Source organism: Lithobates pipiens, unplaced genomic scaffold (assembly GCF_037356315.1).
Source record: "Lithobates pipiens isolate NorthernLeopardFrog02 unplaced genomic scaffold, aLitPip1_a1.2 Scaffold_27, whole genome shotgun sequence".
Lineage (NCBI taxonomy): Eukaryota > Metazoa > Chordata > Amphibia > Anura > Ranidae > Lithobates > Lithobates pipiens.
This window is the reverse complement of record NW_027507788.1, coordinates 117,876,314-117,903,981: the sequence shown is the minus strand read 5'-3', so window position 1 is coordinate 117,903,981 and position 27,668 is coordinate 117,876,314. Positions and strand designations below refer to the sequence as shown.

The 27,668-nt window shown below is 45.3% G+C and overlaps 1 protein-coding gene across 2 annotated transcripts in view; it reads right to left on the bottom strand.

Moving 5' to 3' along the window:
* Positions 1-816: 816 nt before the first annotated feature.
* The window catches only part of LOC143934092 (sulfotransferase 2B1-like), a 238,478-nt gene continuing 211,626 nt past the window's right edge, over positions 817-27,668 (bottom strand). For both annotated transcript variants that reach the window (XM_077457404.1, XM_077457403.1), the window contains exon 7: positions 817-1,074. In XM_077457404.1, coding sequence (XP_077313530.1) covers positions 959-1,074 — 116 coding nt within the window. In that variant the 3' untranslated portion in view covers positions 817-958. The remainder of the gene's footprint in view (positions 1,075-27,668) is intronic.

The following is a 27,668-nucleotide window of genomic DNA, read 5'->3' as shown; positions in this document are numbered from 1 at the left end:
GGCCTGTAAGTGACTCAAGCCCAGGGGGCCCCACCACCCTAAGTCCTGCCCTGGCAGGAGGTATGGGTATGTTCTCAGCTCTGCTTTTGGACAGACTTTAGCATCACAGAGGCAGAGACAAAGGGTGCAGCTCCAGTGTTTTGGCGCCACCCCACACTTCGCTCAGGGCAGTGGTCCCTCCCATCCCCCCCCCCCCCCATACCCACCTGTATAGTGTAAGCCACAAGGATACATGGGACATGTTTTATTATAGACAGGTACATGATGGATCAGCCACACTGCTGTAGTTATGAAGGACAGACGAATAGCCACAACAACACACACAAAGACAATATAGGGACATTTTCACTGTTAAGCCCCGTACACACGAGAGGACTTATGTCCGACAGACTTCCGAAGGAGTTCCGTCGGAGTTCTGCCGGAGTTCCGACAGAGTTCTGACGGACTTTTCGGCTGAGCGGACTTGGCCACACACAATCACACTAAACTCCGACGGATTCGAACGTGATGACGTACGACTGGATTCGAATAAGGAAGTTCATAGCCAGTAGCCAATAGCTGCCCTAGCGTCGGTTTTAGTCCGTCGGAATAGCATACACACGAGCTAATTTTTCGAAGGGACCGGGTCCGGCGGAGTTCCTTCGGAAAAATTTGAAGCATGTTCCATATTCTAAAGTCCTTCGGACTTTGGCGAGTCAAAAGTCCGTCGGACTTTGGATGTTGAAAAGTCCGCTCGTGTGTACGGGGCTTAAGAAGAGCTTATGTTACAAAATGACTACAGTGTTTTGCTGTGGTGAAAGATGATCTTTATTTATATTAAATGTCAGCACCGAATTTAGATCTTCTTTAATTACAAAGAAAACATATATTGACAAATTCAACCACTTGTAACATTTGTAAGTAAAGTATGTCTAACATCTTTAGTTATTATAATCATTTACATTTGCCAGTGACTGAATCAGAATTGTTCCCAGGAAAAAGACATGTTGAGGTCTTTCATTTTCTCCTGATAAATTTTATCGAAATACTCACTCTGGGCCACTGTAAAATGGGTTTTCCAGTCTCCAGAGACTCCTGTAAGAAGCACAGCAATGATATGAGTACAGTAAACCATGAATGTCTCTAAACATCTGAAGTGGTATATCAGGCTTAACAAATTTGACCCCCACTGGGGATTCTGCCTTATATTAGAATGTTGGGGTCCCTGTCACTCCTAAAGCCCCATTCACACCTGACCGTTTTGTAGCTCGAAGCTCCAAAATGCTGGAGGAGAAAAAAAAACTATTCTTTGTGGAAATGGCTCACATTTCTACTCCAAGTCACCTAAAGCCGCCTAAAGCTCAAAAAAGATTGATTGACAGATTGCTCACCCGACGATATCCTAACAACAATAAGTCATCCCTGCTGGCAGCAATAAATCTCTGCTAATAGCAGAATGTAAACAAAAAGAAAAAGCAGAGTAGCCCCCCCAATCTATACCAGGCCATTTGGGTCTGGTAAGGATTTTGAATGGGCACCCACGCCAAAAAACAAAGCCAAGAAAAAAAAAGGCTTGGGGTCTCCCCCAAAATCCATACCAGGCCCTCTGGTCTGGTATGGATTTTAACCTCTTCAGCCCTGGAAGCATTTACCCCCTTCTTGACCAGAGCACTTTTTGCAATTCGGCACTGCATTGCTTTAACTGAAAATTGTGCAGTCGTGCGACGTTGCACCCAAACAAAATTGATGTTCATTTTTCCCACAAATAGAGCTTTCTTTTAGTGGTATTTGATCACCTCTGCAGTTTTTATTTTTTGCACTATAAACCAAAAAAAGAGCGACCATTTTGAAAAAAACACAATGGGGGTTATTTACTAAAGGCAAATACACTTTACACTACTAGTGCACTTCTAAGTGCACTTACAGTGTACTTAGAAGTGAAGTCGCTGTAGATCTGCGGGGGCATGCAAGGAAAATTAAAAACAAAATTTTAGCTTGCACGTGATTGGATGATAAAATCAGCAGAGCTTCCCCTCATTTCAGATCATCCCCTCAGATTTACAGTGGCTGCACTTCCAAGTGCACTTGCAGTGCACTTGTAGTGCAAAGTAGATTTGCCTTTTGTAAATAACCCCCAATATTTTTTACCTTTTACTATAATAAATATCCCCCAAACATATATAAAAAAACAATTTTCCCCTCAGTTTAGGCCAACATGTATTCTTCTATATATTTTTGGTAAACAAAATCGCAATAAGCGTATATTGATTGGGTTGCGCAAAAGATACAGCATCTATAGAATAGGGAATTGTTTTATGGCATTTTTATCATACATTTTTTTGTTACTAGTAATGGCGGCGATCTGCAATTTTTATTGGGACTGCAACATTATGGCGGACACATCTGACAATTTTGACACGTTTTTGGGACCATTGGCATTAATACAGTAATCAGTGCTATAAAATGCATTGATTACTGTAAAAATGTCACTGGCAGTGAAGGGGTTAACACCAGGGAATGATCAAGGGGTTAATTGTGTTTCCTGTTTGTGTTTCTAATTGAAGGGGGAAGGGGACTGTGTAGGGGAAAAGATAGATCCCTGTTCATACTCTGTATGAACAGATGATCTGTCACTTCTCCCCTCAGAGAAGCGGAAACTGTGTTTACATACACAGATCCTAGTTCTCTTTGCCTCAGCAGCAATCGCAGGAGCCTGGCGGTGATCGTGACTGCAGGGCACTCACATCGGCTCGGGGGGGTGTGCAGCGGGCATGCCCCTAGTGGCCACAGGACGAGGTGATGTAAAATAATGTCACCTCGCCCAGCCGTGCCATTCTGCCACAGTAGAACTGCAGTGGCTTGTCGGCAAGTGGTTAAGGGAAAGCTGCCCCAAGAAAAATGTTGTGTGGTACCCCCCCCAATCCATATCAGACAATTCTCCAAATATGCAGACCAGGAAAGGCCCCCCCCCCCCATACCATATGCCTTCAACATGGGTGGACATTTTGACAAGTGCCTCTTCCACAAAATTCTGGCCTGGTCTTTGTAAGGGTGCGAGGACTAGCTTATTGGAAACTACGACAGGGGGAAACCGGGCTGTCAATTGGTGAGTGACAAGCAAAGGGACCAGTCGTGTTCAGTGGACGGCTGGATGCTCTTTTTAGTGCGGGTCAGGTACCGATACTTCCGGTCAAGTACTCACATTCACCAATAACGAGTAGCAATACATACACATACACTGATACTTACAAAATGAATGGGCTCAAGTTGAACTGCAAAGAATCGCATGAGATTTGAACAGGAATGCAGTGCGGTTCCTATACAAATTGCATGTGGTTTCCTGCACCGCACTGAAGTGACTAAGACAAGCCTGGGTTCACACGGGAGTGGTGGTGGAAACCGCATAAGATTCAGACAGGAATTTAACTGTATTCCTGTTCAAATTGTATGTGATTCTTTGCAGTGCAATTTGAGCCCATTCATTACTAGACCTACTGATTACCAACAATACAAACCTGATCACAGATGTGGAAAAAAGGGGAAATTTAGGAAACAGTGATCACAGGTCAATTAGTTTCAGTATAAATCACACAAATAGGAAACATAAGGGGAATGCAAAGACACTGATTTTCAAAAGAGCCAACTTCCCTAAACTACGAACTTTGCTAGAAGAAACAAATTGGGATAAAATCTTAGGAACAAAGAACACGGAGGAGAGATGGGTTTGCTTTAAGAGCATATTAAATAAGGGCATTAGCCAGTGCATTCCATTGGGAAATACATTTAAAAAAGCGAACAGAAGTCCTGGATGGCTTAACTCCAATGTAGAAATGCATATAAAAGCAAAGGAGAAGGCCTTCAGAAAATACAAGCCTGAGAGATCATCAGCATTCAGACTTTACAAAGAATGCAATGTAGGGGTGCAATTAGAGTGGCTAAGATAGAACACAAAAGATACATAGCGGAGGAGTGCAAAGAAAAAAAATAAGACAATTTTTAAGTATGTAAACAGGGGGTTACACATACACACACTGAAAAGGTACTGGAGAGGCGGGGCAGCTATAATCTTGGGATTTATAAAAAAACACAGATTTTTACATACTGTCCCTGGTTTTATTGAGACTGGCAACCCTGATGGGGCCCCTTAGTGGCATGGGGCCATCGTCATGATGAGCAGAGACAAATGTGCGGAGAAAGACCTCTAACTTCTGATTAACCCTCTTAGTCTGTCCATTGGATTAAGGATGGTACGAAGAGGAAATATCCAAGACAATATTAAAAGATTTGCAAAAGGCTCTCCAAAAATGAGATATGAACTGAACATCCCTGTCAGAAACAATATAGGAAGGAACCCCATGGAAGACAAAAGATCTATTGAACAAAAATGGGAAGCAAAGCAGGAGCAGAAGGGAGACCAGGAAGAGGAATAAAATGAGCTATCTTGGAGAACCGATTGATTACCACCCAAATGACCGTATTATTCTCAGATGGTGGAAGATCGGTGATAAATTCCATGGCTTTGTGAGACCATGACTCCTCAGGAATGGGCAAGGGTATGAGAAGACCAGCAGGAGCTTGCGTGGAGGAGTTAGACTGGGCCTGGACATGAAAAGCCTTAACGAAGTCTTTGACATCCCAACGGAGAGTAGTCCACCACTGATGAGAAGGAAGGATCAGAGGAACCCAGCATGACTTGCCACCCTGGAAACTTGTCCCCAATGAAGGAGCTTAGCTCTTAGCTCAGTGGGGATGAAGGTCTTGCCAGGAGGAATTTTTGACTCCATGGTGGTAGAATGAGGTAGGAATGATCAGCTCAGGTTCAGAGGTGGGCTCCTCATCCTGAATGTCAAAAGACCTAGAGAGTGCATCAGCCATACTGTTGAAGGATCCAGGTTTGTACGTAATGGTGAAATTAAAATGGGAAAAGAAAAGACTCTTCCTGATCTGTCTGGGATTGAATCGTTTGGCATTCTGTAAGTACTGCAAATTCTTTTGGCAAGTGACAATTGTTATAGAATGCGGGGAACCCTCCAAGAGATGACGCCACTCCTCCAACCCCAATTTAATCGCAAGAAGTTCCCAATCACCAATAGTGTAATTCTTCTCTGTCTGAGAAATTTTTTAGAGAAAAAAAACGCACAAGGTTGACGTTTTTCCTCAAAGGATTGAAGAAGCACGGCTCCCACTACAGTCAAGCAAGTGTCCACTTAAAAAAAAAATGATCCCCAGGGTAAGGTCGCCTCAACAAAGGTCCAGAAACAAAGGTCTGTTTCAAATCATGAAAAGCAGAGACAGCTTCAGGGGGCCACTCCTTGGCATTCACACCCTTCTTGGTTAAGGTGATAATAGGCAGAGCAATGGAAGAGTAATTCCTAATGAACTGACTGTAATAATTAGTGAACCCAGAAAGGCACTGTGTGGCCTTGATGCTGGCAGGGAGAGGCCATTTGGTAATGGCTGAGACCTTTCAAGAATTCATACCAAGACCAAAACTAGAAACAAAGCATCCCAGGGAAAGGACATTTAGAACATTCAAAATAACATTTCTCCAGCTTGGCATACAGATTATTGTCTTGTAAGCGCTGAAGTACACTCTGGATATGGTTTCTGTGAACAGATTTTCCAAAAAGATGAGAATGTCATCCAGATAGATGACAACAAATTGATAAAGCAGATCCCTGAAGATTTTGATAACAAAGTTTTGCAACACAGCTGGGGCATTACACAAACCACAGGTCATAACCAAGTATTCATAATGTGAATAAAAAGTGCAGCGCTATAGTGCACCTATATGCAAAAATGAGTGTAAATGAAACAATAATAAAAGGAATAAATATCCAATCAAATTGTATAACAGTGACTGAAAAGTCCCAGGAAAATATATAAATGTCCACTAGTATCGATTCAAATCTTGGGATTCATAATGCCCATCTCTAGTGTTAAATTCATCACCCTCCCATATTCGGATCAGATTTTATGCACCCAAGATTCAACTTTGTAAAAATGGAGGCACCTTCAAATCTGTTGACTAGTTCAGATACTAAGGGTAATGGAGTATCGATTTTTGATTGTCACTGCGTTTAACTTCTTGAGATCCGTGCTATAGCCAAATGACGGTTACAGCGCAGACCTGCTTTTCCGGGTTGACGTCTATTGATGTCGTCCCATGCACAAGCGGCCTGCGTGCCCCCTGATGGGCGCGCGTGGCACGCTCTGTAATCAGCGAGTCTATGAGACTCGCCTGATCACAGATCGGAGCAAGGGGTCGATCTCGACCCCTTACCACGTGATCAGCTGTCAGCCAATGACAGCTGATCATGTGATCACAACAGAGCCGGTAATCGGCTATTTTTCCTCCTCGCGCTGACAGTACAGAATCAAAGTATATATAAAATATGCAAAGTGATTGGAGGGAAACTTCAGAATGGCAAAGGATGTTTTTATTACAGATTATGTGAGCAGACTGCAGTTCCTCTTTAAGCTAATACACAGACCAGAGATAAGCAGATAGACAGGGCATGAAACATAACACATACCTTTTCTGAAGCCGATCCGGTCCCACTCTGAGCTGTCAGCGGCGGCTTCTCTGTGGAGGCGGATGCAGAGGAGGCAGCCAACAACAGAAGCCCCATAATAACTCTATGGGTGAGGACACATCCCAGGCATTTCACATTGTCGGCTGTTTCCTGCACACAGCATCCACTGCTGGAGACCAGAGTGGCTTCAGAAAAGTTATGTATAGCGATTTCTTCTTTACAGGGCTAGATAAATTAGTCTTAGATTGTGGATGCAAGTAGATTTAGAGATTTTAGCTTTAGGGTGAACTTCTACTTTAATAAAGCCTGAACCATTTTATAATCATGCAAGTTGATGTTGGATTTTCTAACTCTGAGACAGGGGCGGACTGACAACTCATGGGGCCCCCGGGCAATAGGAGATTGTGGGGCCCCCAGGCAATCAGAGATTATGGGGCCACACAGTATACACAAACACGCACACACACAGTATACAATCACACAGTATACACATACATGTGCACACAGTATACACAGACATGTTTCTATTGGCTGAGAAGGTACTGGAGAGGTGGGGCAGCTATAATCTCTGGATTTTTAGACCAAAATGAAGTCGGTAAGGGACATTTTTAGAGACAAATGTAAAAAAAATAAAAAAATAATTTTTTTTTTTCATACTTTCCCTGGTTTTACTGAAGCTGGCAACCCTGATGGGCTCCCCTAGTGGCACTGCCAGAGTGGCCCAATGATCAGTCCGCCCCTGCTCTGAGAGTGCCACAAAGTCTGCAATATTGTTGCAGAATAAAATCTCTTATGGACTATACAAACTAGTGTGGGTTACATAGTTACATAGTTAGTAAGGTTGAATAAAGACACCAGTCCATCCAACTCAACCTGAGTGAGTGTCTGCAATTGTCCCTATCCCTGTACATTGCACACTCACATTGGTCCCTACACTCAAGGAGCCCACAATCCAAGGTCCCCATTCATATACTAGGGCCAATTTGGGACAGAAGCCAATTAACCTACCTGCATGTCTTTGGAGTGTGGGAGGAAACCAGAGTACCCGGAAGAAACCCACACAGGCACAGAGAGAACATGCAAACTCCAGGCAGGTAGTGTCATGGTTGGGATTCAAACCAGCGACCTTTTTTACTGCTAGTTGAGAATGCTAACCACTACACCACTGGGTCTCCCACCTTTAAAGTGTTTTGACAGGTTGGGGTGAAGGACTGGTTGGGCAGCAGTCCACAAAAAAGGGTGTAGTTAATTCTTTAGAGGTGGTGGGGCCAAGAGACCTAAGGGACTTAACCATCACAGACATTTGTTGGTCATCCAAGGATATGGGTGTTGGTCATGGGTCTTACATTGCCATTACTGGAATTAAGTTTTGGGTTGAAACCTGGAAGCAGCATTCTCCTCTTCTACAGTCCCTCGCCGGTGCTCCAGCGTCCTTCTCCTCGGCTAGTGCCCCCATAAAAAGCTGTTTTCTATAGGGGCACTCATGTGGGCTCGCTCCCGAACCACCTTGTCTATATTGACCCCTGCTCCCTCATCACAGCATTTGATTGACAGCAAACTGTCCAGTGAAGAGGGAGACCGCACCAAAAGCCGCTGCTCTCATGCACATTGCTGTATCTGGATCGGGCTGAGGTAAGTATAAGGGGGGGTAGGGGGTAACCTGTAGCCCAGAAGTTTTTTACAAAGTGGAGTTCCACATATCTTTTAGTTTATTAAAAGTCAGCAGCTACAAAAAGTGTAGCTGTTGACTTTTAACCTCCCTGACGGTATGATTATTACAGATTTTAGGTGCTGAAAGCGGTACAATTATTTTGCATGAAAATTTGGCGTTTTATATTGTAGTCCTGTATTTCTTAGGAATATTCTTAGGAATAACTCAATTAAATCTGTCCAAACCAGAGTATAGCAGACATCCCGGGTATGATAAAGTTTGAAAAATGAAATCATAAATTATAATATAATAAATAACTATAAATAATTATACCAAATAATAATATAACAATAATAAAAATTATTCAATAATGTAATCAAATCAAAAACACTGAAATTTGCTCAGTTGCAGAATTGTCACTGTCATTACTTTTCAGTATTTGATGACGGATCTCCCCACAAATCGCTATCGCTCAATTCTGCGAGTGATTCTAATTTACTATCGCTGTTTTCTAGCTGGTCTAAAATCATTTTTGATGTAAAGGGACAGTTTTGGTTGCTATGGACAATCTCCAGTTTCCAGGCATAAAGAACAATTTTTATAATCTAAAACTGCATGCAGGACACTGGGCAGATGACTAGGGACAAAGGGGATGTGAAATAATTACATACAGCAATGTAATCTGTAAGATTACATTATACTGTATGTATACTGTGTGTTTCACTTTTTGAATTTGGAGCCGATCTCCGTCCCCGTGCGTCGCAACGCTCGCAGGGAACAGAGATCGGCTCCGTGATTAATCGAGCGGTGGACGAGCCGCTCGTACAGTGGGGGGACATTGCTGGATCCAGGGGAGAAGGTAAGTAATCTCCTCCTGCATTCAGCGATGAGGTTCCGAGTCTGGCTCGGGGCTACCGCTTTTGGTATAAAACGTCCACCCCGAGCCAGACTCGGGAATAATAAACTGACACTTACTTGTCCCACGGTCCAGCGATGCTGCCACTGGAGCCCCGCTCCTCTCCCCTGGCACCGTCATAGCCACTGTGAGCACCTAGCCGTGACAGCTTTTGGCTTCACGGCTGGACACGCACTGCGAATGCGTGAGCCGTGCTGCGCTCTCATAGCTCACAACTGTCTCTGATTTGGGAGGACTGTCTCTGATTTGGTGCAATGTCCCTCTGTCTCTCATTCCTCCTCAGTGTCCCTCATTTTGGTCTGATCTATATAGATGTATGTAAAATGCACTTTTTATCTATGAAAACGTGTTTTCCAGTGCTAAACCTCTCATCCAATTTCTAAATTGCTGAATTTGTAAGTTCCAAAAGCCAATATAAAGGAATAGTAATGGTAAAAAAGCACTTGATTTTTTGTAAAATTCTCCTTTAAGGGGGCATGGCAGGGGGTGTGTCCTATGCCTGCATGCTTGTGCTGATAGGTGTCCCTTATTCCCATCTCAAAAAGTTGGGAGGTGTGCGCTCTGCTAGTGGCCAGGCAATCTTCTGGGACTGAACAAGTGTCTCAGAAGATTGCTGACAGGGAGGGGCCGCCTAGGGGGACAGGAGTCGTCTAGGCAGCCAAGAGCAGGAAGGAGGAAGTGGGACAGGAAGTTCCACTCTAAACTAAGTACCCACTCCCCCCAAAACAATTAGATGCCAAATGTGGCCTGTCAAGGGGTGAGGAGTGCTTAAAGCGGATGTTCCACTTTTGGGTGGAACTCCGTTTTAATGCATAGAATGCATTCAAGTAAAAAAAGTTAAGGCTTTAGAACCCCTTTAATGGGCGAGCAGGTCATGTGCAGGACGGACGGAGGAAATGATTCGCCTGGAGGAGCTGATCACATGTGGATGCAGGGCTGGACTGTGTCTGTGGGTAATCGCGCCAGCCCTGCATGCTCCCGGAGTGTCCTATACTTGCGCTGTGCGTCTCTGTCATCTGCTCTGTCAGCCCTCCTCTTCTATGTCAGCCGCCCCCTCCTCTCTGTCAGCTGGCCCCCTCCTCTTTATCAACCCCCCTCCTCTCTGTCAGCTGCCCCCTTCCTCTCTGTCTGACCCCCCTCTGTTTTGTCTGACCCATACAGCCCTGTGAGTGAGTGCACCAGACCCCCCCTCCTCTCTGTCAGACCCCCCCTCCTCTCGGTCAGACCCCCCTCCTCTCTCCTCTCTGTCAGACCCCCCTCTTCTCTGTCAGATCCCCCTCTTTTTTGTCTGACCCATACAACCTAACAGCAGCCCTGTGAGTGAGTGCACCAGACCTCCTGCTCTCTGTCAGACCCCCTGCTCTCTGTCAGACCCCCTCCTCTCTGTCAGACCCCCCTCCTCTCTGTCTGACCCCCCTCTTTCACCTCTCTCTCCTCCTCCCCCTTTCTTCCCCCCCCTCCCTCACTACTGCCTCTCTCTCTCACCTCCCTCTTTGCCTCCTCAGGCTGTACGGGGCCCCATTAATTTCTAACAGCAGCCCTGTGAGTGAGTGCACCAGTTCGGATGCGTCTTGACCTGTATAACGGGGTAGGTCAGTGTGGAGTGTAGGGGGCCCTCTATGACAGGGGGTAGGTCAGTTTGGTGTGTAGGGGTCCCTTCTATTAGAGGGACCCCTACACTCACCTACCCCCTATCATAGAGGGACCCCTACACTGCAACACTGCATACTGACCGACCTGAGATGTAAGGAGGCACTCCGCTGGGGACACTGAGATGTAAGGAAGCACTCCGCTGGAGACACCTGAGATGTGAGGAGTGACTGTACTGGGGATACCTGATGGCATCTGGTGGCAGGCGACGTGACAAGTCACACACTCAGGGCTCTCACTGGTTCTGCATTATGATGAGTTGAACTATTTCATTTTAGATTACAATGTAATAATAATGCGCTTCAATCATCCTGACACAATGGTGCTGGGATGATTTAAGAGCTAACACCAGGTGTTTGGAGTATCTATATTTGCTGATTGTTAAACTTTCTGAAATACACATATTTCTATTGTGGTGTGGGCCTGCTGTCCCTCCATCCCTTTCTTTCTCTTTCTTTCTCCCTTTGTTTCTCCCTCCATCCCTTGTTTATCTTAGACTCTAGCCACACCCCTTTGAGTCATGCCTATTTAAGCCACACCCACTATTTTACACAAACCACACCCGTTTTTCTCTTTCCCTATCCCACTCCTACTAATGCATGTCCCACCCCCTAATTATAAGTTGACTCCGACTGTAGCCAGAATTGTTTTTTTTTTTTTTACAATGTTGGCAACTATGCAAACGCCAGGCAGTTAATGCCATGGTTGGGATTCAAACCAACATGCCTAGTGCTGCTAGGTGTAAGTGCTAACCAATTTGCCACTGTGCTGCTACTGTGCTAATAAAAATATTGCTAATTTGCAAGCTCATCTTAAGACGAGTTATAGTAGGTGTTTTTCTATAACATGCTAGAATGGCCTACAAGAAAGCATGGATGTAACATTAGAGGGCAGTTCCAGAACAAGGCAGTGACAGGGAAGGCATTGTGTTGGAGGATGCAGCTGATGTGGAACCATCTCCTGCCTTCTCATTGCCTGGCTATCTCCTACACTGCACACAACCAAGCATTAAAACTGACAGCTCAGTTCTGCAGGTAACAGTGGGAAAATGTGGCTATCCCAATGTAATCAGCAGGACTCAGCTATTAGTATGACAGCAACCCGCTCTGCATCTGGAGCCCTGGGCACTATGGATAAATAAAGCATAGCAAAGAGCTGTCAAAGTGACAGCAAAGCTCTGCTGGTTGCACAGAGCCTTTAATAAAGGGTCAAACCACACAATAAAATTAGCACTTTTGATAAGCTATCAACTACTTTAGCATAACATAACATAACATACTTTTGTAATGATAACAGCTCTCCTTTCACATGCTCATTATGACTAGTAGGGATGATCCAAAACCCCCGGTTCGGTTTGCAGCAGAACATGCGAACAGGCAAAAATTTTGTGCGAACACGCAAACACCGTTAAAGTCTGGGAAGCGAATGTTAAAAATCAAAAGTGTTTATTTTAAAGGCTTATATGAAAGGTATTGCCATAAAAAGTGTTTGGGGACCCGGGTCCTGCCCCAGGGGATATGTATCAATGCAAAAAAAAGTTTTAAAAATGTCAGTTTTTTCGGGAGTAGTGATTTTAATAATGCTTAAAGTGAAACAATAAAAATAAAATATTTATTTAAATATTGTGCCTGGGGGGTGTCTATAGTATGCCTGTAAAGTGGCACAGTTTTCCCATGTTTGGAACAGTACCGCAGCAAAATGACATTTCTAAGGAAAAAGTAATTTAAAACTGACCACGGCTGTAATGAATTGTCGGGTCTTGGCAATATGGATAAAACTCCTTGAAAAAAACATCCATTACTTGGCATTTTGATGGAGACAAGGGCGTCATCCTCACAACCCTTGCCCAGTGGTTGTGAGGGTACACTGGCGGGGGGATTATCAGAATCTGGAAGCCCCCTTTAACAAGGAGACCCCCAGTTGCCGCCCCCCATGTGAATTGGTAACAAGTCCATTGTACCCCTATCATTTCACAAAAGAAAGTGCCAAAAATAGTAAAAAAGGCAGGAGAGACATAGGGACAAGTCCTTTATTAAAAGATAAAAAAAATAAAAATGTCCCGCGATGTCCAGTCATCTTCTATCACGGCGAGCTGAAAAAAGAAAATAACCACAACAGCTTTTCCTCCATGGGAGGCTCCCACCGAGTGACGCTTCTTCTTGGTAACAGCTCATATATAGCTGAGGACGGGGCCACCCGGTGATGTAAACAGGTGACCCCGCCTTCCTCTGACATCACAATTATGTCAACGGGTGGCCCCCGCAGTTATATAAGAGCTGTCATCAAGAAGAAGCATCGCTCAGCAGGAGCCTCCCATGGAGGCATAGCTGTTTCCTTTTTTTGGGCTCGTCAGCGGTGTGATAGAAGAAGAATGGACATTGCGGCACATTTTTATTTTTTATCTTTTAATAAAGGACTTGTCCCTAAGCGTCTCCTGTCTTTTTTACTATTCTTTGACACTTTCTTTTGTGGAATGATAGGGGTACAATGTATCCATTACCAATTCACATGGGGGGTGGGATCTGGGGGTCCCCTTGTTAAAGGGGGCTTCCAAATTCTGATAAGCCCCCTGCCCGCATACCCCCACAACCACCGGGCAAGGGTTGCAGGGATGAGGCCCTTGTTCCCATCAACATGGGGACAAGGTGCTTTGCGGGTTGCTCCAAAGCAGCCTCCCCATGTTGAGGACATGTGGCCTGGTACAGTTCAGGAGGGGGAGGCACTCTCTCGCCCCCCCCTCTTTTCCTGTGGCCTGCCAGGTTGCGTGCTCGGATAAGGGTCTGAAATGTATTTTGGGAGGACACCTACCCCATTTTTGTAAAAATTTGGGGGCAGGGTTCAAGTTTGGTATGGATTTTGGGGGGACTCCTACGCCATTTTTTTAAATTTGGCGCAGGGTTCCCCTTAATTTCCATACCAGACCTGAAGGGCCTGGTGTGGCTTTTGGGCACCTCCACACAATTTATTTTTACATTTAAGGTTCGGAGTTCCCCTTAATATTCATACCAGACCCAAAGGGCCTGGTAATGGACTGGGGGGGTAACCCATGCAGTTTTTTTCAATGAGTTTTACCTTTGGTCCCCAAACATTTTTTATGACAATAACTTGCATATAAGCCTTTAAAATTAGCACTTTTGACTTTAAATCCCTACAAAGCAGTCTGGGAAAATATCTATGGAATGACAAAAAACCCAGTTGCACATACCACATACTAATTAAACATAGAAATATAGGTGGATCAACCATTCCTGATCTACAGGACTACTATGACGCAACTATTTTAACCCAAATGCAGGAATGGTTCTTACCTACTCCTACAACTTTATGGGGACAAATTGAGAAAGACATCATGCGACAACCCAATATGCAATTCTGGTTGCTAAGTAGGAAAGTTAAGTCAGCTACCACAGCTCAATACCCACCGACGGTGAAAGTGACGCTAAACACTTGGAAGAGAATCATCACATACAAATGGGATAAAACTCCAATCACCATGTTAAATCCACCTCTAAACATACTATCAACATTAATTTCTGGCCTGCACATACATGAATGGAATTTGGGTCGGGATATCAAAATTGGATCCCTCTTTCAACAAGGCTCATTAAAATCTTTTTCACAATTGAGTAATGAATTACAGCTCCCGAAATCTGAGCAATCTACGTATAGTCAAATAACTAAGTGTCTTCATCATAACCCACAACTCAGGGCTTTAGTCCCGGTTAAAATATGGTCTTTCCTAACCAACCATACCACATCAAAGAAAGGAGTAGCAATACTATACTCAATCCTAGGGGAGAAAAACATACCCAGCAAATTACCCACCTTTCTTAAATGGGAACAAGATTTGAAGCAAGACTTCTCAATTAAACAATGGACGGCTTCCTTACAAAGTATATACCAGGTTACAGCCTGTGTTACATTGTGGGAATTGGCACAGAAATGAACTCAAAGACGATACCTAACCCCGCATATCCTAGCAAAATTCAAGGGGAACTCTTCACCAGCTTGCTGGAGGAACTGTACCCAAATAGGGACCCTATTTTATATTATGTGGGAATGCCCATACCTACAGTGGTGTGAAAAAGTGTTTGCCCCCTTCCTCATTTCCTGTTCCTTTGCATGTTTGTCACACTTAAGTGTTTCGGAACATCAAACCAATTTAAACAATAGTCAAGGACAACACAAGTAAACACAAAATGCAATTTGTAAATGAAGGTGTTTATTATTAAAGGTGAAAAAAAATCCAAACCATCATGGCCCTATGTGAAAAAGTGATTGCCCCCTAAACCTAATAACTGGTTGGGCCACCCTTAGCAGCAACAACTGCAACCAAGCGTTTGCAATAACGTGCAATGAGGCTTTTACAGCGTCCTGGAGGACTTTTGGCCCACTCATCTTTGCAGAATTGTCCTAATTCAGTTATATTAGAGGGTTTTCGAGCATGAACTGCCTTTTTAAGGTCATACCACAACATCTCAATAGGATTCAGGTCAGGACTTTGGCTAGGCCACTCCAAAGTCTTCATTTTGTTTTTCTTCAGACATTCGGTGGTGGACTTGCTGGTGTGTTTAGGATCATTGTCCTGCTGCAGAACCCAAGTTCGTTTCAGCTTGAGTACACGGACAGATGGTCGGACATTCTCCTTCAGGATCTCTTGGTAGACAGCAGAATTCATAGTTCCTTTTATCACGGCAAGTCTTCCAGGTCCTGAAGCAGCAAAACAGCCCCAGACCATCACACTACCACCACCATATTTTACTGTTGGTATAATGTTCTTTTTATGAAATGCAGTGTTCCTTCTACGCCAGATATACTTGGACACACACCTTCCAAAGAGTTCCACTTTTGTCTCATCGGTCCACAGAATGTTGTCCCAAAAGTCTTGGGGATCATCAAGATGTGTTGTGGAGAAATTGAGACGAGCTTTGATGTTCTTTTTGCTCAGCAGTGGTTTTCTCCTTGGAACTCTGCCATGCAGGCCATTTTTGCCCAGTCTTTTCCTGATGGTGGAGGCATGAACTCTGACCTTAACTGAGGCAAGTGAGGCCTGCAGTTCCTTGGACGTTGTTGTGGGGTCTTTTGTGACCTCTTGGATGAGTCGTCGCTGCGCTCTTCGGGTAATTTTGGGCGGCCGGCCACTCCTGGGAAGGTTCACCACTGTTCCATGTCTTCGCCATTTGTGGATAATGGCTCTCACTGTGGTTCGCTGGATTCCCAAAGCTTTGGAAATGGCTTTATAACCCTTTCCAGACTGATAGATCTCAATTACTTTCTTTCTCAATTGTTCCTGAATTTCTTTGGGTCTCGGCATGATGTGTAGCTTTTAAGGATCTTCTGGTGGACCTTACTGTGTCAAGCAGCTCCTATTTAAGTGATGCCTTGATTGTGAACAGGTGTGGCAATAATCAGGCCTGGGTGTGGCTAGAGAAATTGAACTCAGGTGTGGACAACCACAGTTATAGTATGTTTTAACAAGGGGGGCAATCACTTTTTCACACAGGGCCATGATGGTTTGGATTTTTTTTCACCTTTAATAATAAACACCTTCATTTACAAATTGCATTTTGTGTTTACTTGTGTTGTCCTTGACTATTGTTTAAATTGGTTTGATGTTCCGAAACACTTAAGTGTGACAAACATGCAAAGGAACAGGAAATGAGGAAGGGGGCAAACACTTTTTCACACCACTGTACATACCTATTGGCAGGCAATATCCCATTTAATTACTTCGGTTACAGGTATTATCTTTAAACTTTCACCAGAATTGGCCATTCTAAATATAAATATACAAACGATTCCCAAAAATATATCGCAAAGTGGTAACACATACTTTTGGCTGCGAGACTATCCATAACTAGGAAATGGAGAACTGACTCTATTCCTACTCTGAAAGAAGTTATAGAATTAACCCAACTACACCATTCCAATGAACTGATAGTTCCCAACAACAAGTTCCTTTACATTAAGGAACAACAACTATGGGAACCATGGAGTATATGGTACAAAAATTATACCTCTATAATTTAGACCGTGCTGATAATAGAACAACAATGATTCTTTAGTCAACTAGAAAGAAGACTCCATGTAAGTTTTAATGTATCTTGGAAAGCTTTAGAATAGCTTCATAATAAAGGGAAAAATACATCACATGTTTACTTCCTTGAAGTGAGCTAGGGAGTAAGAATAGACCTTTATGTCAATTCACAAACGACAATTACTATGTTTAAGTTCCCTATACTAAGACATTGGCCTGGACACCCCAAGACACGGATAGATCCCTACGAGGGGTGTCTTGGGAGTCCTGGAGTGGCCGTTACCCATATCGATATTATAATTTTGAAAATAATTATCATACAGAATGTACTATACAATCACTAATATACTTACTCTTGTTCGAGTCCCTTTTTGACAAAGGTTATTGGATACTTGTGAATGTTACTTTACTCTATGTTGTGGACTATTTATTACTATACTATACTATGCTGAGAACAATCTGTCGCTATATTACACTGTGCTGTGAAAATTTTGTTACTACATTTTTGTTTCTTTTGTAACCCTTGTTGTAAACAAATCTGCAAAAAAATTCAGTAAAAACATTTGAAAGAAAATTAGCACTTTTGATTATTAATGTTCGTGTCCCATAGACTTTAACGATGTTCGCTTGTTCGTCCAGATTATTTGCCTGTTCGGATGTTCTAGTGCAAGCCGAACCTGTGAAATATTATATCAAAAATTTAATTACATGCCCCCGTTAAACAGGGGCAGAAAAATGTAGCCTTTGGTTTTGGTGGTGCTAGAACACTATACGCTCTCAGAATTACTCTTGTTGGGTGCAAGGATGGGCCCTGCTGTGAAATATTATATCAAAAATTGTAATTTTATGCAGGGCCGGTGCTACCACTAGGCGGACTAGGCAACCGCCTAGGGTGCACTGCCGCCTAGGGCGCAGCCAGGACCGCTGGTTTCCCTACTTTGCGCTGGGAGCTTGTCAGTGCCTTGTTCTCCATAGTCCAGCATGCAGAGGGCGCGCACAATGACAGCACACTAGCACGGCCGGCCGCGTCAGCTCCACTCACACACACAGAGAGCGGCATGTTTGTGGGCGCTCCGCTCCCCCTCCCGCCTGCCTTCTCTTCAGGCCGTTTCTCATTGTTTACTGAATGGGAGGAGCGTGAGAAGTGTAGGAATCCCATCCCAATAACGGGGAAGGCCGTCCTGTCCCGCCCCGGGGCAGGAACACTTAGCAGGTGACAATACATTCGCCGCCACCCTCTTGCCTCTACTCGACGCTGACTTGAGCCCTGGGACACTGGTAGCTATTGGCCACGCCCACCACCACATGGCACGCCCGCCCCTGCTATCGATTGGTCGTGTATCCACAAGCATATAACTCCATGATTGGCTGCTCTGACGGGCTGTTTATTGCTGAGCTAGGATTCCATGCAATGTGACTGCCTCTTGAGAAGCTGACACTAACATCCAATACAGTGAGTGAAGTTCTTGTACCTGTCACACTGCCCTCCACCATCACCTGTCACACTGCCCTCCACCATCACCTGTCACACTGCCCTCCACCATCACCTGTCACACTGCCCCCCACCATCACCTGTCACACTGCACCCCACCACCACCATCACCTGTCACACTGCCCTCCACCATCACCTGTCACACTGCCCTCCACCATCACCTGTCCCACTGCCCTCCACCATCACCTGTCACACTGTCCTCCACCATCACCTGTCACACTGCCCTCCACCATCACCTGTCACACTGCCCTCCACCATCACCTGTCACACTGCCCTCCACCATCACCTGTCACACTGCCCCCCACTGCCACCTGTCACACTGCCCCCCACCACCACCTGTCACACTGCCCTCCACCATCACCTGTCACACTGTCCTCCACCATCACCTGTCACACTGTCCTCCACCATCACCTGTCACACTGACCCCACCATCATCTGTCACACTGCCCTCCACCATCACCTGTCACACTGCCCCCCACCATCACCTGTCACACTGCCCCCCACCACCACCATCACCTGTCACACTGCCCTCCACCATCACCTGTCACACTGCCATCCACCATCACCTGTCACACTGCACCCCACCATCACCTGTCACACTGCACCCCACCACCACCATAACCTGTCACACTGCCCTCCACCATCACCTGTCACACTGCCCTCCGCCATCACCTGTCACACTGCCCCCCACCACCACCTGTCACACTGCCCTCCACCATCACCTGTCACACTGTCCTCCACCATCACCTGTCACACTGCCCTCCACCATCACCTGTCACACTGCCCTCCACCATCACCTGTCACACTGCCCTCCACCATCACCTGTCACACTGCCCCCCACTGCCACCTGTCACACTGCCCCCCACCACCACCTGTCACACTGCCCTCCACCATCACCTGTCACACTGTCCTCCACCATCATCTGTCACACTGCCCCCCACCATCACCTGTCACACTGCCCCCCACCATCACCTGTCACACTGCCCCCCACCACCATACATCACCTGTCACACTGCCCTCCACCATCACCTGTCACACTGCCATCCACCATCACCTGTCACACTGCACCCCACCATCACCTGTCACACTGCACCCCACCACCACCATAACCTGTCACACTGCCCTCCACCATCACCTGTCACACTGTCCTCCACCATCACCTGTCACACTGCCCTCCACCATCACCTGTCACACTGCCCACCACCATCACCTGTCACACTGCCCTCCACCATCACCTGTCACACTGCCATCCACCATCACCTGTCACACTGCACCACACCATCACCTGTCACACTGCACCCCACCACCATCACCTGTCACACTGCCCTCCACCATCACCTGTCACACTGCCCCCCACCATCACCTGTCACACTGCCCCCCACCACCATACATCACCTGTCACACTGCCCTCCACCATCACCTGTCACACTGCCATCCACCATCACCTGTCACACTGCACCCCACCATCACCTGTCACACTGCACCCCACCACCACCATAACCTGTCACACTGCCCTCCACCATCACCTGTCACACTGTCCTCCACCATCACCTGTCACACTGCCCTCCACCATCACCTGTCACACTGCCCACCACCATCACCTGTCACACTGCCCTCCACCATCACCTGTCACACTGCCCCCACCATCACCTGTCACACTGCCCCCCACCATCACCTGTCACACTGCACCCCACCACCACCATCACCTGTCACACTGCTCTCCACCATCACCTGTCACACTGCCCTCCACCATCACCTGTCACACTGCCCTCCACCATCACCTGTCACACTGCCCCCCACCATCACCTGTCACACTGCCCCCCATCATCACCTGTCACACTGCCCCCCACCATCACCTGTCACACTGCCCCCCACCATCACCTGTCACACTGCCCCCCACCATCACCTGTCACACTGCCCCCCACCATCACCTGTCACACTGCCCCCCACCACCACCATCACCTGTCACACTGCCCCCCACCACCACCATCACCTGTCACACTGCCCTCCACCATCACCTGTCACACTGCCATCCACCATCACCTGTCACACTGCCCCCCACCACCACCTGTCACACTGCCCTCCACCCTCACCTGTCACACTGCCCTCCACCATCACCTGTCACACTGCCCTCCACCATCACCTGTCACACTGCCCCCCACCATCACCGGTCACACTGCCCCCCACCACCACCATCACCTGTCACACTGCCCTCCACCATCACCTGTCACACTGCCCTCCACCATCACCTGTCACACTGCCCCCCACCATCACCTGTCACACTGCCCCCCACCACCACCATCACCTGTCACACTGCCCTCCACCATCACCTGTCACACTGCCCTCCACCATCACCTGTCACACTGCCCCCCACCGCCACCTGTCACACTGCCCCCCACCACCACCTGTCACACTGCCCTCCACCATCACCTGTTACACTGCCCCCCACCATCACCTGTCATACTGTCCTCCACCATCACCTGTCACACTGACCCCACCATCACCTGTCACACTGCCCCCCCACCATCACCTGTCACACTGCCCCCCACCATCACCTGTCACACTGCCCCCCACCACCACCATCACCTGTCACACTGCCCTCCACCATCACCTGTCACACTGCCATCCACCATATCCTGTCACACAGGAGATGGTTCCTAGTGATGTGACCAACGTGAAGGCAATGGAGAAATGAGCTGGAAGGCTTTAAATAGGCAGGTCAGGCGAGCATCATCGGGAACAGCTGGTAACTGTGGAGAGAGAAGAAAGCTGGCAATTAGCCAACAGCTGAGCGGCCAGCCCAGAGGAGGAAGGGCTAAGCCAGCCCTGACAGTACCCCCCCATGACCCCTCTCCCTCAGAGGGCCACCGGGCTTGAGGGCAAACCGTCTACGGAACTCGCGGAGGAGGACAGGGGCATGTACGTCAGAGGATGAAACCCAGGAGCGTTCCTCCGGACCGTACCCCTTCCAATGCACCAGGTACTGTATGCGCCCACGGAACCAACGGGAGTCAACAATGGATTGTACCTCATACTTCTCATGGTTCTCAACCTGAATAGGGTGAGGACGTGGCACCGAGGTGGTAAATCGGTTACAGACCAATGGTTTCAATAAGGAGACTGGAAAAACATTTGAGATGCGCATACTAGGAGGAAGTTCCAACGCGTAAGCTAGTGGGTTAATCCTACGAAGGATACGGAAAGGCCCAATAAACCGAGGTGCAAACTTCAGTGAGGGAACACGAAGCCAGAGATTGTAGGATGACAGCCAGACTCTGTCCCCAACCTGATAGGAAGGCGCAGGCAGACGTCTGCGGTCAGCATGGAGTCTGTACCTATCATTAGCATGACGCAAAGCCTCCTGGACTTGTACTCAAGTGGAACGAAGACCACGGAGATGCTCCTCTAACGCAGGAATACTCTGCGGAACAAACGAGTCAGGCAACATGGAAGGTTGGAAACCATTTTTCACCATAAATGGAGACAATCGGGAGGCAGAATTCAAGGCACTGTTGTGAGCAAACTCTGCCCAAGGTAATAGGTCAGATCAGTTGTTATGGTGGTCAGAAATATAGCAACATAGGAATTGCTCCAAGGACTGATTGGCTCTAATAAATGAAGTTCTTTTTTTAAATCGTTTAGCTTCTTTTCGCTCTCTTTTTTTACCCAGGATCCTATGGATATTAATTTCCCCCTGGTTAGGGCTTTGTGGGCCTCCCAGAGTGTAGCCCTTGGGATCTCCTCTGAGTCATTGGTTAGAAAATATTGTTCAATTTCATATTTAATAGTGTTTTCTGTTTCCACATCTTCCAGAAGGGACTCATTTAGTCTCCATAACCCTCTACTATATTCTCTTCCTAGATCTTTTAATTTTATTATTACAGGTGCGTGATCCGAGAGGGTTATAGATCCTATTTTAACTTCCAATATATTTTCTAGTAATTCATGGTCTACAAATATATAGTCCAATCTAACATACATATCGTGTACTGTGGAATAGTATGTGTAATCCTTTTTCCTTAAATTAAGTATTCGCCAGGTGTCCATTAATTGATGCTGCAGCATCTTCTTTTTCAAGGTTCTATGTTGTTTGATTTCGTGTACCATGCCCAGTGAAGTGCTATCTATATACGGATCCATGGCGAAGTTTAGATCCCCTCCCATGATTATATGGCCCTGCTTGCATGTTTCTAAAGTATTCAGCATTTTGTTTAAATATTTCTTTGGGCCTTTATTGGGACAGTATATATTTACTAATGTGTATCTAACTCTTTCTATTAGTCCTTTTACAAATAAGTACCTCCCCTGTGGATCTGTTTTTATTTCTTCTACTTTCCAATTGACTTTTTTAGAGATCCCAATTGCCACTCCCCTAGAGCCCCTGATTGGGGTGTCTGCATAATACCACGTTGGAAAATTCTGTGTGTTTAATCTGATACTTAAGTCTAGAGCCAAATGCGTTTCTTGTAAAAACACGATGTCTGCTGAATAACCCTCCAGCTCCCTTAGTATATTGTACCTTTTTTTTGGAGAATTCATTCCTCTGACATTGTATGTTACTATTTTGATTTCCGGCATTATACGTGTTTAACATTTTTTCTATCCTTTTTTAGTAGTGGCAATGGTTTCTTGTCAACAGATTTAACCCTCCCCCCTCCCTCTACCCACCTCCCGTTCCCCCTTTACCCTCCCATTTACCCTCCCGTCCTTCTCCCCTCCCTGACCCCTCCTCAGATGTAAAATTGACCCACTGGTCCGGGACCTTTTATCTGGAACTCCCTCGTTCCATTTGTCCCTTGGCCCTAGGGTGGAATTCTGTTTAACGGTGTCGTCACCCAACTCACCTTTCATTGGCAAGGTGATTATCCCGCATACCAGGGGCACCCCAACCCCCACCGCACCCTCCCTCCCCACCCCCCCAATTCAACCCAACCCACCCCACCCCCCTCCCCCCCAGCAAAGCCAAGGGGGAAAGGGGAGGGGCAAGGCGAATGCGAGCAGGGAAAGGCGATCCCGAAAACTAGAACTCCACCTTCTCAATAAATTACATCTCTATCGACCTCTCCCTCCTCCCCCCCCCACCTCCCGGCAGAGAGGGGCGGGGTTGTTTCCCGTCTCCCCCCCATCTCCTCCCCCCTCCACCCCCCCGGGACCGGGACCCCCAGTTTTCTACAAAATTCTGCAGTTTCTTCAAGAAATCTTAATCTTGCTGTGCGGCCATTTTTTTTTCCTATTAAACTTGCAGGGAAACCCCAGTTATATTGCACTTCATTCTCAACCAGAACTGTCAATAACAGGTTTTAAGGCTCTTCTCCTCCTCAAGGTTTCCTGTGCAAAATCTTGGAATATCTGAATGTCGTTCCCTTCATATCTTAATGGTGCTTTTGCTCTTATATTCCTCCATATTTGATATTTTTCCTCTTCGTTTTGGAATCGCACTATAATGTCCCGTGGCATTTCTTGTGGGAGACCTTTAGGTTTCCTTACTCTGTGCACTCTTTCTACATTTATTACGTTAGTTATCTCTTTATTCATTAAGGGGTTACAAATCTTCTTGATTATATCATTCAGATCCTCTCGTTGTTGTGCGTCTGGAACTCCACGGATTCTTAGGTTTTTTCTTCTGTCTCTATTTTCTTGATTTTCGATCTTATATGCTTGCTCTTGTTGTGCTTTTTTTAGACTTTGTATTTCTACTTCCTGGTTTTTTATTATATTCGTATCTCTTTCCACTTTTTTTTCTACTTCTTCTACTCTTTCTAGTATGTGTCCAAGATTCTTATGTAATCTTTCCATTTCGGATTTCATAGTATTTTCCAGGGCTGCAAACATAGATATTATCTCATTTTTAGTGGGCAATACTTGGCGGTTATCTTGTTGTGTCTGTTGAAATATTAAGGGTTCTACATCTCGGTCTAGTTCAGTTATTGGGTCTGTTCCTTCTTCTGATGGTACGTCAAGTAATGTTTCTGAGTCATGTACGGAGATGTTTTGAGTTTGATGTTTCCTCTTCTCTTTTTTACTCTTTTCTCTCTCCTTTTTATCTCTGCTTTCCGCCTGTTGGGTTTTGGTGTATTGAGGTTTTTCAACGTGCTGCTTATCTGTAGCTACTGTCTGTGTAATATACTTATTCATTGCGCCGGGACTGGTAATCAAGCTCCGGCGTGGTGATTTCGAAACAGCCCCTGCTTTTACTGTTTTTCCCTTCATCTGGCACCGCGATATTTGAGCACCTTTATTACTCTTGTTATATGTGCTCACCCTCGGCTCCTAAGATGTGATTTTAAGATTTTTTCTGTCGCAGTGTTTTCGTGCTACCGTCGAGATGGCGCTAGTACCCCCTTATTCCATTCTCAGCATACTCGTTTTTTCACTCTGTTTTTTACATCTAGAGCAATCACGTGATATAGAGATCTGTCCCCTTTTATTTTGTTTTATTGAGATGGGTCACTGTTGTGTTGTGTAATTAGTTGCTTACTTGCCAATACAATTACACACAAAAAAAAAAAAAAAAAAAAAAAGGAAACTGTATTTTCCTAGTATATTAACTTTTATCTTCGTGGATTTTCCAGTCTGTCCCGTTACTTAACAGAAAATATAGTGCAGAGTATTTTGCTTTATGCTTTATATTATATGACAATTATATGACCACTTACCCCGTGGTTACTTGCAGTCTAGTTTATCTGCATATTTTAATTCTGCCCGACATTCAGCATTCTCATGTAGATTTTAGTTCTAGGTTTTTTTTTTTTTTTTACTGACCTTCTTGGGATCCCCTTTTTTTTTCTTTTTTCCACAATACCTTTCAATGTCTTTTGAGAGCAGTACCTTACTTTGTCCAGTAGATGGCGTCCGGAGCACTCGTAAGCCTTCCCAGAAGATTAACCTTGCTCTGCACAGCCAGTGCTACCGAAAAGCCGACATCCCCGGCATCCCTGCGCTCTCACACTGCAATCTCCACAGACACACAGGAGGTCCGGATCTCAGCCCGCCACGCCGCTCAGCGCAATGCAGCGTGTTCCGACCCGGGGGGAAGAAAGCCAAGGGGGAAGGTAGGAGAAAGAGAGAGGACCCACCACACCAGTGGTGGGGCTCCGCCGAGGGTTAGGACAGGAGGGTGGGGATCAGAGGAGGACCGCAAACAGCGGCATTATCCCTGCGGTGGGGGACTTGGAGCGCTCCAGCGCGCTAGGTACAGACACACACCATTCTCAGACTCCTCCCCCGGAAGGGCCCGGGAACAAGCATTCCCGTATTTATTAGAACAAAAACATAAGGGTCAACTCGATAAAAACACATATAAAGAAATAATACATAAACGTATGCAACTAAACAATAGATTGGAGCAAGAAGTAAGAAAAACCTATAAACACGTAGCTAAAGAAAGATACATGTGGGGTAATAAACCGGGGAAACAATTGGCCAGAATAGTAAGGGATAAAAAAGCTATAAATTATATAGAAAAAATCAAAAACGCGAATGGTGAAATAAAATACAGAACATCAGAAATAGCAAACGCGTTTAAAACATATTATAGCGCCCTATACTCAATCAGGAACAAGGAGACTGAAAGTCAGAAGGAGATCAGGAAAATTAAAATACAAGAATACCTGAGGGAAGTAGATCTACCAAAGATAACCCCCGAAATGTCTAATAGCCTAGAGGCTCCAATCACTCCAGCGGAAATTGAGTATGCAATAAAGGACATGCCCAACGGGAAAAGCCCAGGACCAGATGGTTTCACCATCAGGTATTATAAAAAATTCAAACAGCTGTTGGTCCCACAGTTATGTAAACTCTGGAACAAACTGGCAGAGGAGGAGCTCCCGAGGAAAGAATCACTCCTAGCTAATATCATACTAATTCCAAAACCGGGTAAAGATCCTTTGAATTGCTCTAATTACCGTCCAATCGCTCTTTTGAATACGGATATTAAATTGTACGCAAAAGTGTTGGCAACGAGGATAAAAAACCTACTCCCAGAATTGATCAACGAAGATCAAGCAGGATTTGTACCAGGGAGGGAGGGCCGCGATAACAGTTTGCGAACGCTGTTATTAATGGGGAATGATAAGGAAACCAATCCTCCAATGATATTGGTCTCAATCGACGCAGAAAAAGCTTTTGACCGAGTCGATTGGAGCTTTATAATGGAAACATTACAGTCAATGGGACTTGGCCCAAAAATGCTAAAATGGATAAACAATCTATATACATATCCATCAGCCAGAGTGGGGGTAAATGGGAGTATGTCGTCCGCGTTCGATATGCAGAATGGTACAAGACAGGGGTGTCCCCTTTCGCCATTGCTATACGTGTTAGCTCTGGAACCCTTATTAGCAAAAATTCGTAACAACCCAGTCATAGAAGGTATAAGAATGGGGGGGGAAGAACATAAAGTGGCGGCATACGCGGACGACATACTCCTATACTTGATCAACCCCCAAACATCTCTATCAGGTATGATGAAGGAGATCAGAGACTACGGGGCCCTTTCTAATTTCAAAATAAACCCAATTAAAACAGTTATCCTGAATATCGGATTAGATCTGCATGAGGAAGAAAAGATACGGCATAAATTCCCTTTCACATGGGAAAAAAAAGAAATAACATATTTAGGGATTAAAATAACAAAAACAATCCGGGGGTTATATCAAGCTAATTATGTCCCGTTGATAAACGAAGTTAAAGCGGAATTAATGAAGTTAAATAAAGGAAAAATATCTTGGATGGGAAGAATCAATGTGCTGAAGATGGTGGTATTACCAAAAATTATATACAAAATGCAAATGCTTCCGATAAATATTCCTATAGGTTTTTTTAACATATTAAGGACATTATTTTCAAAATTTATTTGGCAAAATAAAAAACCCAGGATAAAATTTAATTTATTAACCAGGAAAAAAAATAGGGGAGGAATGGCACTACCTGACATTCACAGATATTATTTAGCAATTATTTTCACGAGATTGGTTGAATGGACAAATCAAAACACGAAAAAGAAATGGGCAAAAATGGAGGAGACATTGACCGGGTCACAATTAAAAAAAAACATATGGATTCCACCAAAATTTAGAGCAATTAGTAGTAGGACGCACGAAATCACTTTAATGGCACTAAAAAAATGGGATACAACACAGCGTAAAAACAAACGACAATATAATTCACCATTAATCCCCCTGGAGGGAACGAGTTTTTTTACACCTGGGCACGACACATCACTAGGGAATCGAATGAGGGATTTACAATTAAAAGACATTATAAGGGAGGGGAAGATAATGTCAAAACAAGATTTAATGACGAAGCACAATTGGCAAATATTGAAAGACTGGGAATACCTCCAGATTCAGCACTTCGTTAATTCCATCCCAAAACCAATAAGAAATGAAAAAAGCTTAACAGCAATG